This window comes from Mixophyes fleayi, chromosome 3, assembly GCF_038048845.1.
Source record: "Mixophyes fleayi isolate aMixFle1 chromosome 3, aMixFle1.hap1, whole genome shotgun sequence".
Taxonomy (NCBI): Eukaryota; Metazoa; Chordata; class Amphibia; order Anura; family Limnodynastidae; genus Mixophyes; species Mixophyes fleayi.
Window position 1 is genome coordinate 307746583 of NC_134404.1, and position 16506 is coordinate 307763088.

General features: G+C 38.4%; 1 protein-coding gene across 2 annotated transcripts in view; it reads right to left on the minus strand.

The window, feature by feature from the left end:
* MACROD2 (mono-ADP ribosylhydrolase 2) overlaps positions 1-16506 on the minus strand; it is a 1475276-nt gene that overhangs the window by 1048225 nt on the left and 410545 nt on the right. For both annotated transcript variants that reach the window (XM_075203945.1, XM_075203944.1), the window contains exon 4: positions 12923-12952. In XM_075203945.1, coding sequence (XP_075060046.1) covers positions 12923-12952 — 30 coding nt within the window. The remainder of the gene's footprint in view (positions 1-12922; positions 12953-16506) is intronic.

The following is a 16506-nucleotide window of genomic DNA, read 5'->3' on the forward strand; positions in this document are numbered from 1 at the left end:
ATGATTGACATGACTTTTGGTCAATTCTGTAGGAGTCCCTACAGTTTTTTGCTCACATTCTTCTATGCTATTTGCTAGGTGTAAATGTTTTCATGTATTTGTGATTTATCTTACTGTATTCGTTAAGTCTTATCTGTATTTGTTATGTCTTATCTGTATATGTATAATTGCATAATCTGTGGCACCCTGCAAAAATTTTTATAATAAATAATAATAATAATAAGACTCCAACATTCTACAGGAATCAGAACTCAGACTCACCAGCACTAAGTAACCTTTACTTCACTAAACACTGTTTATAAATAAAAACATTATTATAAATGAGTTCTAACAAAGTAAATATTCACTGCAATGAAAAACTACATCGTGTTATTAATGAGTTATGGATGTGTGTAGTTTTTGAACTACAGAAAAAATCATTAATGACAGATGCATAAATGTATAATAAAATGGTATTAACAGTGTCTTGGCCAAAACAAGTTGATTTTTGTTTTTCAAAACATGATACCTGGCAGGAGGCAAGGAGACATTAACTCACTAGAAGGAGCATTGTATTTATATGACTATTATTTTCCATAATAGTCTGATAATGTATAGAGCACATATCTGTTCCGTGTTTGAGAGCACGGCTCTACTTTTGGACCCATGTTCTCAGGACCTGTTTTGTTTCCCTTAATTGTTTACTAAATAAATGCCACATTTTTTTAATGTTTTTTTTTTGCCTTTGTTTTAATGTGAGGATTAAATAATGTGTCTGTGGCAAATGTATTACTCAAAGACATTTTGACACTTTAGTTTTTATGAAGAGAGTTACAATGCTATAGTCCAAAATCCTCATTCCCATTCATAAAGCTCACTAACCTCAATGATGAAGTGCATGTAGGGACAACTAAGATAAACACACATTTTTACTGTAGAAATATCTTAATTGTATTCTCTTCACCATACTACAGACTGTAAATTGCTGTGTAAACCAAACTCCTAAGAAGAAATATATAAATGTCTGTCTCTTAAATTGGGTGCATATTTGTTATTCATTATTCATACATGTGTAAACCGATCTAATAGACAGCTAATCGTGATGACAAGGGGGAGGGGAGGAGCAAGGGGACTGCCGAGGAGGAGGGGTCAGGAAGAGATGAGCTGCACTATATATATATATATATACAAACATACATATACATACACACACACATACTACATGGACAAAAGTATTCGAACGCTTGACCATTACACTAACAGGGACTGTAATAACTTTGTATTCAAATACATAAACTTTAATATGGAGTTGGTCCCCCTATTGCTGTGATAACAGCTTCCACTCTTCTTGGAAAGCTTTCCACAAGATGTTGGAGTGTTGCTGTGGGAATTTGTGCCCATTCATCCTGTGGAGGATTATGAAGTCAGGCACTGATGTAGGACTAGAAGGTCTGGCTCGCAATCTACATTTCAGTTCATCCCGAAGGTGTTCGATGGGGTTGAGGTCAGGGCTCTGCGGGCCAGTGAAGTTTTTCCACACCGAACTCATCAAACCATGGGGTAAATGTATCAATATGCGGGTTCTTCAACACCCGCGTGTTCAGCCTCTTCCGCGATTAAATTTCAAGTGGCGCTGCATTGTAAAGGGAAGTTAACGCTTTACAATGCAGCGCCGCTTGAAATTTAATCGCGGAAGAGGCTGAACACGCGGGTGTTGAAGAACCTGCATATTGATACCTTTACCCCCATGTCTTTGTAGTCCTTGCTTTGTGCACTGGGGCACAGTCATCTGGGAATACAAAATGGCCTTCCCCAAACTGTTGCCACAAAGTTGGAAGCGTAGCATTGTCCACAATGACTTGGTGTGTTAAAGCATTTAGATTGCCCTTCACTGGAGATAAGTGGCCTAGCCCAAACCCTGAAAAACAGCCCCCTTAATAACAGCAATGTAACTCTGGCCATTTCAAGTGACATAAATCTCAGTACCTGTATGTTCCTTCATCAGAATTCGTCTATGTCACTTTTCCTGCAAGTCTGATTTACTCCATGTCAGTAATTAGAGCAGTCGGAATGCTTCTATGTCACTGTTTGAAAAAGTTTAATTTCCTACGTTTCAGTAATTACAGCAGTCGCCATGCTGATGTCCTTCTCACTGTTGTCGCAATTATGATGGTCGCACAATCGTACCCCACCCATTTCGTTAAAAGAGCATTTGCAAAAATGCAGGACTGTGCAGTGCTCCAACCACTAATATTGGGCAGCACGGTGGCTCAGTGGTTTGCACAGCTACCCCACAGCACAGGTTTCCTCCTACACTCCAAAAACATACCAGTAGGTTAATTGGCTGCTAAATTAATTGGCCTTAAATTGACCCTAGTCTATCTCGATCTGTGTGTATGTTAGAGAATTTAGACTGTAAGCTCCAATGGGGCAGGGACTGATGTGAGTGAGTTCTGTGTACAGCGCTGCAGAATTAGTGGCGCTGTATAAATAGCTGATGATGATGTTACCCAATGGAAACCTCCAGAGCATTGTGTTCCTGTACATTTACATACATGGAAATCAGGGCCAGCACATTTAAATAATGCTCCTCTGCAACTGCCAGCCACAATTAAAATTAGCATTAACATGAAAAAGCAAACAAGTTGCACTTCATTTCACACAGAAGTGCATTTCACACAACAGTTTCACCTGCTTGACAGAAGCCTCACATCACATCTCTTTGAGGTGGTGGGGAATCTACATCCCATCTTTTTTAAATCAATCAAAAAACACTACAATCACCAGGAAAAAAAAAACAGAAATGGTCCCAATTTCATTTATATAAAAAACATGATTCCACCAGCATTCTCTCCAATCACAGAGCTTTTGCCATTCATTTCATTGGCACATTCCATTCAATGGTGTTTTCAGCATGTGCAGTACATGTAGAAACCTCATTGAAATGAATAGGAAAACCTCCATTCATTAGACAGGCCTTGTGTTATAAATAAGTGAACTGGAACCCCCAATCCTCAACTAATCTATCATAGATCGCTCTATACTTGTGATATAGGTAAGTGCAGCAATTTTGTTTGGGAGGTTTGTTAAATTTATGATTACTAGGTTAACTTTCCTTTTATGGATTTGGTGATTAGCAAATGAACCTGTAAATCCCCATGCCCCCTCCCCCCAAAGTGATTTTATCACAAAAATAAATTTCTGCAAATAAACCTTTAATTAATTTCAAGCCCATTCAGGTAAATTGAGATGTATGAGATTTTAGTTATTCACAATACAAAAATTAGTGGAATGTCCCCATCAATATTTGAGGCAACTACAATTAGTGTAGCTTTAAACTATGTATAGATATATATGAACAATGTATCATTATTCTCATATATTTGAAACAACTTACTTGGTCATAAATGCAGTTTCTTTACTTCATTGAGCTTTCCTTAGACCATGTGATGTGAAATGTAAAAGACATAGCAGCCTATTAATCAATAAGCCAATTTCCTCGGCATTAGACCAGCAGTAAGCATTTTCATCCTTTAATAAATTGGCCCCATAGTTACAAAAATACACTTATTTATAGACAGCTGATAACGGAGTGCTCTGTATCAATTACTAACATTTATACCCAATTTGAGCAATATCACAAAAGGTATTGATTATGTAATGCAGTGGCATGACTAGCCTAATTAAAGCTTTTACATGTTAACCTTGATGTATTTTGTAATTGGGTGGGAAATGCATGTATGTATTTACGATTTTAATAGGCGCTAAGGCTGTTTTAGATATTAGTGGAAAATGAAAAGGTGTGCTCACGGCAATAACTGCAGTGATATAAAATAATATTGCAGGAAATTTGGTACATGTGGCTTCTCTTTAAAGATAAAATAGCTTCTGATATTAAAAATGAATAACCTTACAATGATTAACTTTTCCGGTGATTTTGAACAGCATCATTCCTGATCAAAGATGCCAAAATTCCAAGGTGGTCAGGTGTACTCTATAGAGCCCAGTCCATTTTAGCCGATCGTACAATATTATGCCTAGTCCCCAGTGGTTAAGTGTGCTTTATAGAGACCATTTGTAAAGGAGGTATTAAAGATTATGGACTCCTCCCACAATATCTATGTCTAGCCTCTTAAGTCTAATCACTGCTCTCTTTGCCACAGGTGTTGAACCCACATCTCATTCCCAAAACCAAGAGTTCTCCCATGCTGACCCACCACCTACCCCCATTAGAACAATCTCCCTCGTACCATCAGAGTATCCCCTAGTCTGCAAAGCTTCAAACGGTGCTTGAAACCCCACCTGTTCATTAAAGCCTACCATTCCACCGTTTAATCATTCCCCAACGAAGTATACCTCACCCTTTTTCATCCTTCATCTCACCCACTCTTACTTCAACCCCTCCGTTCTGATTTCTAGCTCCCCTTACGCTAACCCAAGGGGCAGACAACTGTATCAACAGTTGTCTGCCCCTTTCCATTTAGATTGTAAGCGCTCTTAAGCAGGGCCATTTTCCCTCCTGTTCCTCCTCTTTTCATTACCTATGTCTTGTGCTCACCAGCAACACTTTGCACCTCCTCCTCTTGACTCCACTGTAACATTGTCCTCACACCTCTATCAGTGGCTTTGATCATGTTAGTCACACTCATGGGCACAGGTTTCAGCTTGTGCCGAATATATATATGCGGTACCGGCGGACATGATGGCCCACACATGTGCCCTAATGTAAAGGATTGATAAAGTTCTGCTCACAGTGACATCACAGAGACCAAGAGAGCGAGTGATAACTGACAGGTGAGAGGAGTGCCTGGAAAATGGCAGCTGAAGTGTAGCGGTTGGTCAGAAAAAAGGGGGGGAGAGAAAGAGGAGGCTGGAAGTCAGAAGGAGAGGAAGAAAGTGACAAGCAAGAGAACGGACAGGAGGCAGAAGTGAGAAGTTGGAACAGACAAGATAGAGGCAACAGCAGACTGAACAGAGCAACATATACAGCAACAGGTTGAAATTTAACCAACAGAGTGGGAAAAAGAAATCAGATTGCCAGAAGCAAGACAAACTACATTATTAAAGCTGACAGGCAAGTGATAAGACATCTTTCACACCACTTTAAATACCTGTATCGCGATCCAGAAGAGATTGCCTGAAACTGGACCTGAAGCAATATATTGATAAGTACCCTTAAGTTTTATTATACTTCCTGTTTTACTAGAAAGACTGAGAAAAATGTACATATTAGTTTAGTTAGTCAGGGACCAGGTGGGAAGTCCCGAAGATTAATGTTAATGTTCCGGGACTGAGTTACATTTTAAAGGGTAAGTTTAGGGATAGTTAGCCAAGCTTATGGACTGAGTCATATAGGAAATTAGTTATAAGAGATTGGCATTGTTATGAAATCCACTCAAGAGAGGCTGGAGTTCTGCTAATTGTGACAAGCATTGGAGAAATCTGTGTTTATTACTATTTTATTATTGCTTGCTGTAGGAAATCATAGGAGTATTGCAGTTACCATTTTATTTCTACTGAGAACTCATATTGTATTACTGAAAAGTAACGAACTGAGCCTGTAGATATGAATATCAAATGCACTTTATGATGTGTGCTGCATATTGTTATATATTGCACAGTCATATTTATATGTGAAAGTTATATTGGTTTCAATTGCCATGTTTTTACATGTCCCTATTCAGTGTGAACTGTTTGCTAGAATAATGTTAAGATGCAGAGGTACCTCTGAAGTTAGTCTTTAGGATATTAAGAACTGTGTGTTATTATATGATAAGCTAAAGGTTAATCTCTTGTTTAGTTTACTCGTGAGCCGATATACTATTTTAAATGTGCACTCGTTATGCAAACTTACTAAAAAACAATAATCTAGCCTGGGGAACTACTCTAGAAATAAACATGCCGGTGGTTTCTAAAGCTAACTACAGAGTGGTGGTTGTTTCCTGTATTCCAGCCTGGGGTTGAGAGTAAAGGAGCAGAGGGTTCCTTTGCCTCGCTCTGGTGTCACTGAACAAGGGCATTACCCCGCAAAGAGGGGAAGACCAAGGTGGTGGCACTGCGCACCGAGAGTAAAGGATAAACTAGTGGGCCACGAAACGAAACACATCCACATACACCCATACCCTTACATGACTTAATCCTACGGGAAAGGGGGTGTAACATATATTTACTGTATTACCCTGTAATACTGTGTACTGTTTTGTTGTTTATCTTCTGTACTCCGCTTCGGACCATATGTGGCGCCCTATCAATAAAGGATAATATTAACAATAATAATAATTCCTGCTATCCTGGTTCGGCTTGTTGGCTTTCTCACTCTTTCCTGGTTCATGTGTTTAATTCTGATTTGGCCATTTAGCTATACTGATTCCTGGCTGAAGACCTGAAAGAATCTGCTTTCTTCCAACTGTGCATGCATCAAGAAAAGTGTCATAGCAAGAGGTGAAAGATACAGGATAGATAGCACTGGCTGCTAGATAGTAGGTTTGGGGGACTACATTTGAAAGATCATTGACCACTGGAATTATATATAAAAGGAAGAACAGAAGACATGACTATTATGGAAAATATCATATACTTTAAGAGAATGGGAAGGAGGAATAAGAATACAAGAAAAAAATCCTGAAAGACAGGGGATCCAAGTAGGCATCACAGGTAAATCAAGAAGACTGTGGAAGGATAAAGTGACAAACTGTGTTGGGGCATTAGTGGTAATGGAAGATGCACCTGGCCAATATGAGATGGTGAGAATAGAAAAGGATTGTTGATTATAAATAGATAGAGGATAAGATTGTGGCAAAAGAAAAGATGGCAAGGACAGGAAATCAGATGCCATTATGTGGCAGAAGAGCATGATACAGATTAGGCCACAGAGCAAAGAGTAAGGCAGCAATGGCCATTCTATTAAAGTGATAAAAGGGACATTTGCCCTGGGCCCGCGGTGAGTTGATGATTTTCCAACATGATCCTAATATCTATTGGGTCAAATTAAAAATAAGTAAAAAAAATAATAAAAGATTCTTCATTTGAACTCTTAATTTAATGCCAACTCTTACATTTAACTAACATGAGCCCAAAGCCCAAAGTTTCCACACATGCTACAAGATTCACAGCCCTTGGATCAAGCAGCACTCCTCACAATTCACTCCTCAGCTGGTTGAGTTCTGCCGTCTCAGTAGCTTTCCACTGTGCTGCAAACATCTACTGCTTCTACATATTAGGGCTTTCAAAGGAACCCATTAGACCACCACACATTGCTCTACAAATCAAGGGAGAGAACATTAAAAGAGGACTCCAGTGAAATAAAATGTATTTGGGGGAGGGGGTTACTCTAAGATACTTACCCCTTGATTCTTGATAATAGAGATGTTTCAATGCAAACCACATAGATGTACCATGAAAAAAGCAGCTAATTGGATGGATCTTCATCCGTTCCTGCCATCTTGAGATAACAGAATACCGATAGCCTAATTGCTTTAACCTTACTTATGTTACTTATTAGCGACCCTAGTATTTCCATGCACAGCTTTAACTGCTTCACAAATATTGCAATCTAGGTCTGAGCTTCCCACACAAAGAGCATCATATGAAAACCATTATGAAGTGCCTAATGAAGAACCTGTAAAGTTGTACAGTGTGTCAGTACTGAGGTAATAAGGAGGGTGCTAATGACCAATCTTTCCCATTTACAAATTGTAAATAATCATGCTAATTGTTTACGGAGAAGATTTTAATTGCATGTCTCGTTACAGCGATTAAAAATTATGACGGTCAAATTAATTCAATGACACAATGACACAACCCCAAAAAAATAAAAGCTTATTTCAAAAATTCAATATTATATCTCACTTGTTCTAATTATCTCAAATAGTTTTTGAGACATATGCTGATCAGATGGTGTTTGCACGACACACCAAAGAACGTTCTCAAAGTAAACATTTGCATCTTATTTTCAAACAGAATAGACAGTTCACATGTTATCAGGATTCTGAAGGACTAGATTAAAATAAGCAGTAATTAAGTGAGAATGCGCCAAAGATGTGCAATGACAAGACCTCTGTATCTAACACTAAGTGCGTTTCTATTTCTATAGCTGCATTTTATATGAGGAATGATGCCTTTTTTATTAAAATTATCAAACTAGACAGATGTTCAACCCATGTGAATTGAAAAGAAAAAGAACTAAGTGGTAATACATAAAAAGCCTACCGTCCAGCTCCAGTCTTTACAGAAGTGGTACGAAATATGCAGCACACAATGGAGGTTTGCCATTTGAAGTTCCCTGTTTGCATTTGGGTTAAATGTGTTATAACAACTATAAATGGTTTGTGTTCAAGCTTAAATGGCTACATTTTATAGTATTTTAACATTTTTTTATTTTATTTTGAGCAGCGAACATTACTGTGCTTGAAGCTCGCATTTGAGAGTCGTTGTAACCATTAGAAGAGTTAAAGTGTGAACCGGTTCACTTGTGTGCACATTGGCTCTGTATCGTGTGAAGTGGATTGTTTAAGAGCAGCCCTGTCCATGTTCGAACTGGCTCGAATATTATTGAACCTGCTCGTATTGCCCAAATTTAGCTACATTTTTTCGGTCGACCTAAAGTTCAAGATTTTTTTTTAGAATTTTCAAGTCTAATATCCGATATAGTAAACAGTTCGAGAAACAGTTTAAAAGAATCCAAGTATTACTAGTTATCCGTGATAGACATATAATCAACTTGTACAATTACTGCATCTGACTGCATGTGCAACTGCAACAATATTGCCCCTTGAAATGGGGCGAGCTGCCATATATACGCTTTTGGTTATGGACTGATGGCATTTTCTAACCCCCAAAAAATTATAAAAAAAACTCATGGGTTTTAATCATCATTTACCACATTTGTTTAAGCTGGCAGCTCACACATGCACAGATCTTAAGGCCAAAATGGCCTAAACAGCTAAATTGACTTACAAATTCACCATATCTGTGACAACCATTACGGGCTCATGTACTGTGCACACCCACAAAAAAAAGCATACATCTATGTCCATGTGCAGATTTGGTACTTGTGTCTCCTTACAGTAGGAGAAAAGGAACATGCGGAAGGAAGTTGCATGCAAACACAAACCAAGTAAGGGCGTGTCTGCGTAATTGTAAAACAGAGGCAGACCCAGACAGTGACACATCACTAGTGGGTGTCTAGGGGCTGGTGCAAGTAAATGCTGATTGCCTTATTGCGGATTCACCTCTAAAGCTCATCAGCACATCCTTGATTGCTCTTGCTATATCTAATTTTGCTGCCTAAGGTACAAGGTCCTTCCTTGGAGCAAATATATGCAGACACCCCTCTCAGTGATGTAGAGGCGAACGTCAATGCGCTAGTGACTGGCAGAGTGCAGGGGCGAGTCTGCACTCTGCTAGTGTAGGAACAAGGAGTAAAACCTTGATGGGTTTTGGTCTCAGTGCTTCTGAAGTGTGCTGAAAAAGGGTGACGTGGGACACCAATGGATAAATGATTCAGAGGTTCCTGTAAGTGGGATGTAAGTGTGGCTGGACACATGAGTGTTTCTGAGTTCCTGGGACTTCAGAAAAGAAGGGTGACAGTGTTGTTGCTATTTATTTACTCAAAGAGTGATGAACTGACGTAAATTCATTTGATTACTGTGACTGTACTGCTCTACTATGTCTGTATAACACTTTCTTGTTATTAGACCTGCACATGCAGGGGCACCTGTCTATATAAACAAGCACTCACTAATCCTGGGATGAAAGGGCTGAGCTAGACCTGGGTGGTGAGTAAGAGAACCTCTACCGGTAGAGTGAAGCACCTGCATCACCACAAAGATGTACAGAGCGCTACAAATGTTTGTTCTTTTACTTCAACTATGGAAAGCAAATAGAAAAACAATGGTTTATTGCATCTAAGCATGACTCTTTAAAACATAAACATTTTGTTAGTTTGCAGGTTTGTTTTTTTTTGCTTTTCTTAATCTACATGCAATTTGTTTTTGCTTGTTTTTAAACTCTGATAGAACAAAAGAATAACTGGTACTTTTAGACCACAAATAAACTTTACACTATATTTGGTGCAGTATTTTGGGCATCTCATTGTCAATCTAAAAATGAAACTTCTGTCGGTTAGTTACGTGCAGGAAAAGATAAATAGGCCAGGTCTGTTTGATGTACACACTGACTGGATGGCAGAGAATATTTCACAAATATGTGCAGCAGTTTTGATTTTCTAAATATACTAATTAGTTGAATTAGAACAAGCCAGTATAAACCCACATAGCCCAGCAGCGTCAACTCAGTAATTATGAACAGTTGGGCAACAAACAGTGTCTATTATTTAAAACGCACCATCAGCGAGCAAGCTCCTCTCAGTTCCACAATAACACTTTGGACGGCAGACGCCAAACCAACAAACAGATGTGCAGCCTCAATAATTGGCATCGGCAACTGTTATAAAATGTCTGTATCTATTCAGGTCAAAGCGAACAAATATAATTGTGGTTTTAGTAGAACTAGGAGCACAGAGTTCTTGCACTTATTGATCCCATATCTCAACAGTTGATTTTACATAGGGTGGGGGAAATTTCAGGGTTCCTACCAAGTAGTAGATGAGGAAAGACACCTAAAGACAAGCAACTTTTTCACCTAGTAGTCATTCATGTGTACAAGCTGTAAGAAATGGTTTCATTTCCGTGATTGTCTTTACTCTCTATACTCAAGAACACACACAAGAGATTTGATGGGGACAATTTTAAGTCATCTAGTGCCGCCATTAAGGATCCCCTCCCCTAGGGTAGAACTAGTAGTCACCTGTGGATCACAATCCACTAAGCAATGCTCAGTCTAAGGGCTGCTACACTTGTTTCTTTAATGTTTTAAAGAAGTGAATGATTAAACTGCAAATTCATCTTACAATACTTGTGGCATGTAGTTTAGTCTGCATTGTGCCCTATGATAACATAGCGTACAGGACTACAATTTCATGCCTCCCAATGGTGCCGATTTTGGAGGGACATCCCCATTTGTGGACCGTAAAAAGGTTGCGGCTTAACAGGAAAGTGGGTGGAGTTTTGCACAAATTTGCCTTATTTGTGGGTGGAGTTTGGGTGGAGCGGTGGTGGGACTAATTTTGTCCAGCTTTCAGGATTCTAAATGTTGGGAAGTATGCAATTTATATTATAAGGACCTGACATCTGGTCATATAGCAGTAGAAACAACCATTCACCTTAGCAGTCCTTTTAAAGCTGCATGACAGGTCCTGATGTACAAACCATACAAGCCCACACTTGTGAGCACGCAACCCATATATAATTTCTATTACTTTTATATCTACAAAGATGGGTGTTGTGGTATAAATTCTGCAGAGAAATAATACGGATGGCATTTTGTCCTCTTTTTGGATTCTGAAAAATGGAAAAACTATTTAATGCATACCTGCACCTACCTCAGTGGAGGCCCCACTTTGTGCTGTGGTCAGGGCCGGATTAACCATAGGGCTAACTGGGCTACAGCCCAGGGGCCTATGGCATCCAGGGGGCCCTTGAAAGTGCTCAGCAGCAGTATTGATCGGTCGGGGGCGGGGGCGCCCCCGGCGCGATCAGTGCTGCTGAGCACCTTCACTGCGGTCCTTCTCCGGCGCGCTGTAGTCTCCTTACTGAGGAGATCTCGTGAGTCTCGTGGGGGGCGCGGGCAGCTCGGATCACGGGGGGGGGGATTACGGGGGAATGGAGGCCCCCTTAGCCCAGGGGCCTCCATTCCTATAATCCGGCCCTGGCTGTGGTATCAATATTCAATTCGCTAGGATCTAGTCAGATAACAGACCAGCAGTTTGGGTCTCTGTGTTGTCACCAGTTCCTCTTCAGCATTCCCTGTGATACCCTAGTAAGTAGGCAGCTATTGTTGTTTAATATGCAAAGTATTAATTTCCTCAATTATTAAGGGATTAAAGCTACTGCCAGAAGAGAACAACTATAAAATACTATCAATGAAAAATATATTGCTACAGTGCCCAGGGATATACATTGTGTGTATATATTTATGTATGTGTATATCTATATCTATAGATTTTTGAGGCTTGAAATAGCTAGGAAATGGAATATTGTAATGGATCATTGTATAGGAGAGATTTAAAGACTGGTGACCTGCCTTGAAAACACAAATAAAGCAATTTAATTCTTACCAAGAGTCACAGAACATGTCAGTTCCTTAAATTGTTACCTCAACAGAACCGATGACCCCAACGCTAGAGCTCCGAAATTTTCCTCATAACAAAAAGATGTATTGTGCCCTGGAGATTCATGCATGTAGTTTATGTAAGGTATAGAGTTAGAGGAAAAAAAACTGTGTAAGAGAAATATAACTGTAATAAGGACTCTGGAATCCGTCATCTTGGATGGTGATACGTATTACAACCAATCAGACATAAGTTTTACATTTAAACTTTCAATTTTAAGTAACGCACACATTTTACATGTGAGAAAGGTGGTGTCGGTGTGGGAACAAGACTTGGGAACTTCTGATGGAAGGAATACAATAGAGACAGTCTGGATGGGCTTTCACTCTCATAATTAGTTTAATACATAAACTAATAAGTATTCTAGGTCAGAAAACTTGGAATTAGTAAAAGGTGGTCCTAAAGTAGTATTATGAACTTTGAAATGATATTTGCACTCTTTCCATTATTTACTCAATTGCGCAAAAATAGATGCACATTAATGATCCGGAGTCAGTTCCCAAAACAAAGCACAGAATGAAAGTCCAAAACACATGGGTGCAACAGATATATGCCTATAGTTACATTATATCTAACGAGACTACCTTTGCATTGCTACAAATGAGTCTTGATGGTGACATTACAAATTATATATGACAGAACAAAATAAATATAAACATTTTTCAGGGTTGTTGTAATCAGCAAATATTTAACAAATCATTAAAACGGACTTACCTCCCCCTCCTCCAAGAAGGCTTGCGTTTGCTGAGAATAAAGAAATAAAAAAAAACATTAAAATTTGTATATTAGGAAAATAAGCTTTAATATGCATTACACAAATAGATGACCAACTTACTGCAATTGTCTTCAATCATTGCCAGTATGGTGCATTTCAGTTTCATGCACTTGTGAACTAGTCAGTTTGTCAGTGATATACAACAGCTCGAGTTCACACCAGATATTTTTTTTTAACCATACCTAAATTATTTTCACAGCCTATGCATCAACAGTTTCATGTTGAACATCTTATTATGAAGCTTAAAGTATTTAATTAAAATGCTGTCAAGATTTAACATTTTCACAGCACAGTGTCTTTTGAACAAAATCTCACATTATCTAAATACCATCCCTATGTGTTCTTTGAAGACATTTAGTCTGGAATAAAATCGAAAGACCTAGTAGTATAAGGCAGAAAATAGGATTAATTAAGTATAACAAAGAAAAGAAAAAACACTTTCAACTAAAGATCCAGCCAGAAACTCCTATACAGGTCTGAGTTACTCAACCTTGATAGGTGTTCTTGCCCTATTAAATGAACCATGTGTGATTTTCTTGAGAAATGGGAACTTACCAAAAAAAAAAAGTGCAGAAGCCACATTTTTCTAACAAATTAATTCAAGACGAATAAATCCCCCAAATTCCAATCAGCTCTACAAATTTACATATCACAGAAATGTGTGTCTTTAAAGGTCACGTGCTGATGTATTTATCAGGGCTTCCTGTCTTCAAGCTGTTTTTATAATCTGGCAATGATTGTTAGATTTTTTAACACAGGGGCTGTGGAGGCAAGTAGACTCATACTGCCTGTAATGAACTGACGGACCTGGGCATGTGTGACATGTGGCTGTGAAAGGGTTAATCAGAACAGAAATTAACTGGTTTGTCTAAAAATGACTAAAATCTCCCCCAAATGATATCTTACACTCCCTATTAAAACCCAAATTTCTGCTACCACTAAGAGAGAGATCACACTCTTCGGAAGTCTACAATTACTGATCAAAACCTGGAATCACAGCCTAATTTAATCAGTTAAGGTAAGTAAAAAAAAAAAATGCTTCCTTAAATGTAGAATTATAAAAACCAAAGCTATCCGACATGTAAATTGTTTAAAAACACAATGACAGAACGTTATTAAATGAAGTTTATTATTACAAAGTCACAATGCTTATACAATAAAAATGGTGATAACAAATTGGCATACAGAAAATACAAATGTGAAACAGTTTCCTTAAAATAAACAGGAATAAAAACAGAAACAATCATAGCACAATTCTGACACCTGATGAAGGTTAGAAGGTATGGACATTTCATCAGTTATAAGACTGTGCCCCAAGAACTGACAATATCTAAAATAATTTCCTTTCTTTTTAAACAATCTTCCTTGCCAACACTCTCCCCCTTTGCTCTTTGAGGTCACTGAAAGAAGTATGTTGGTGTTGGTGTTATTGCCCTTTTGTTTAAAAATACTTCTTGTATGGAGTTTTTCTAGAACATAGCAGAAATTTGGCAGTAAGGCCACCAAAAAAGAATATAATTTTCCCCACATATGCATAGGAAACATGATTATGTTATATGGATTCCTTGGGGGATTACATTATCTCTATAGCTTCCTTATGGGTCTGGTGTTTATCAGTGACACATCTCATGTGACTGGTTCCACCGTTTACAAATTTGTACAGAGGTCTCCCAAAACATGGATTTTTGGAAGGTAATGTTTTGTTGTATTATGTTTCCTATGTAAATATATAATGTACTTGGACTGACCCAAAATAGTTCTTTCTAGTCAAAAAAATTTCCCAATCTATTAGCATCTTTGGCTCGGCCATAAACCACAGCTGACTGGCCATCTGTGACACTCAAAAATGTCTGCATAAACACCCAAGGTGAGTGACACAAAGCAGGCCACACATATCTTTGGGATGGATCTTGACCACATGAACATATTATTTTCCTAAGCATCCTGAATAGGTTATATTCATGACACTGCTGCGCAAATATGAGTACACTGTTCTATATCAGTATGTCTCCTGCATTGAAATCAATGTTTTCTGATTTACAAAATATTCAGAAGTTAACTGATTTGCAAATGGAAAGTTCTTGGTCTTATCGTAACAAAAGAACTTTGAGGATGGACACCTTCTCAAGGAGGAGTCAGGGATTGTCAGATCAGTTATTTAAAACTAGATACAGAACACATTCATATACTACACTGCAGCAAGGTGGCAGAGGGCATCCCTTAAAATGCAAATAGTAATGGGGCATAATTGCCAACATTTCAAAATAATTCCCAGAGACAATTTGTTGTGTAGGACCAAGTAAGCACATCACATCAAGTACACTCAAAGTAACCTTACTGAGAACCATAATGTCTTGCTCTGTGAAATTTCCTAGCAGCTATGAGAGCTAGGATTAAATTCAGGACAGGAACACAACACGTCAATAAAGTGAAATGATTGACAGCACTGAACGTCAACAAGAGGTGAGCAATCAGAACAAGTAGTTTAACGTCAGCAACAATCTACAAAAGTAGTTTCAAATAATGACTTGACAGTCACAGTGCATCCATCCCAGCTTCAGTACATACCCAAAAGAATACATGGCTGTATAATGCATGGCTCTATTTAAGGTTTAGACATTTGGTTTATGGTTTGCTGTAGTAATATACACAAATTTGAATATATGCTTCTTTTGTAATGCATTGCTCTGCATCTTTTGAGATGCAATATGCATTTTTCAGATCAATGTCCTAGTAGCAGCAAACTGAACAGAATGCACTGCACCTGTCTACAAGGAGGACACAAGAGAACTTGAGAGGGTTCAAAAGTGGGCAACAATATAGAGAAAGACTAGTTATATTGCACTTGTTTACACTGGCAAACGTGTCTTATATATAACTTAATTAGTATGTAGAAATATATCCAAAGTTCAGTACAAAGATCTGTCTAATGAGAATTTCCATCCTAAAACCGTACTTTGACTAGAAGAAAGATGTTTTCACCATCAGCACAAGAAAGAGGTTCATCACTGTAAGAGTAGTTATGGACCTCGTTACTTATGGCGGTGATTATCTATCTTTACTTCTTTGATTTTCGTTATGGTATTTTCAGCTGTAATTATTGGAGTACATTATTGGAGTACATTATTGAAGTACATTATTGGAGTAATTGATGCAGGAAATGAATCCAGTGTTTTTTTCAAGAGGGTCAGGTTTTTATTTTATTTTCACACAGCAAAGATATGTTGGTAGCTGCCTTGTTGGGTTTTTGTTTTTTTTTCAACTCTGTTAGTCCACATTGAAATAGGTTGAACCTCATGGACTTTATGTCACAAATCAGGGTCTTAGTCCTGTTTACACCACTCGGCGGTACCATATCACTGTACATCTCCCTCCTGGTCGAATGCAGCATTCTATCCTGGGACAAGCGTGACATCTGTCTGCAGTACTGGAGGCTGCCATCTTGGTTGAGAAATTTGCTTAACATCCCGCTGAGTCTGAACACCTGATCTCATCCAACATATGGCTTCCTCTGCAGACTATA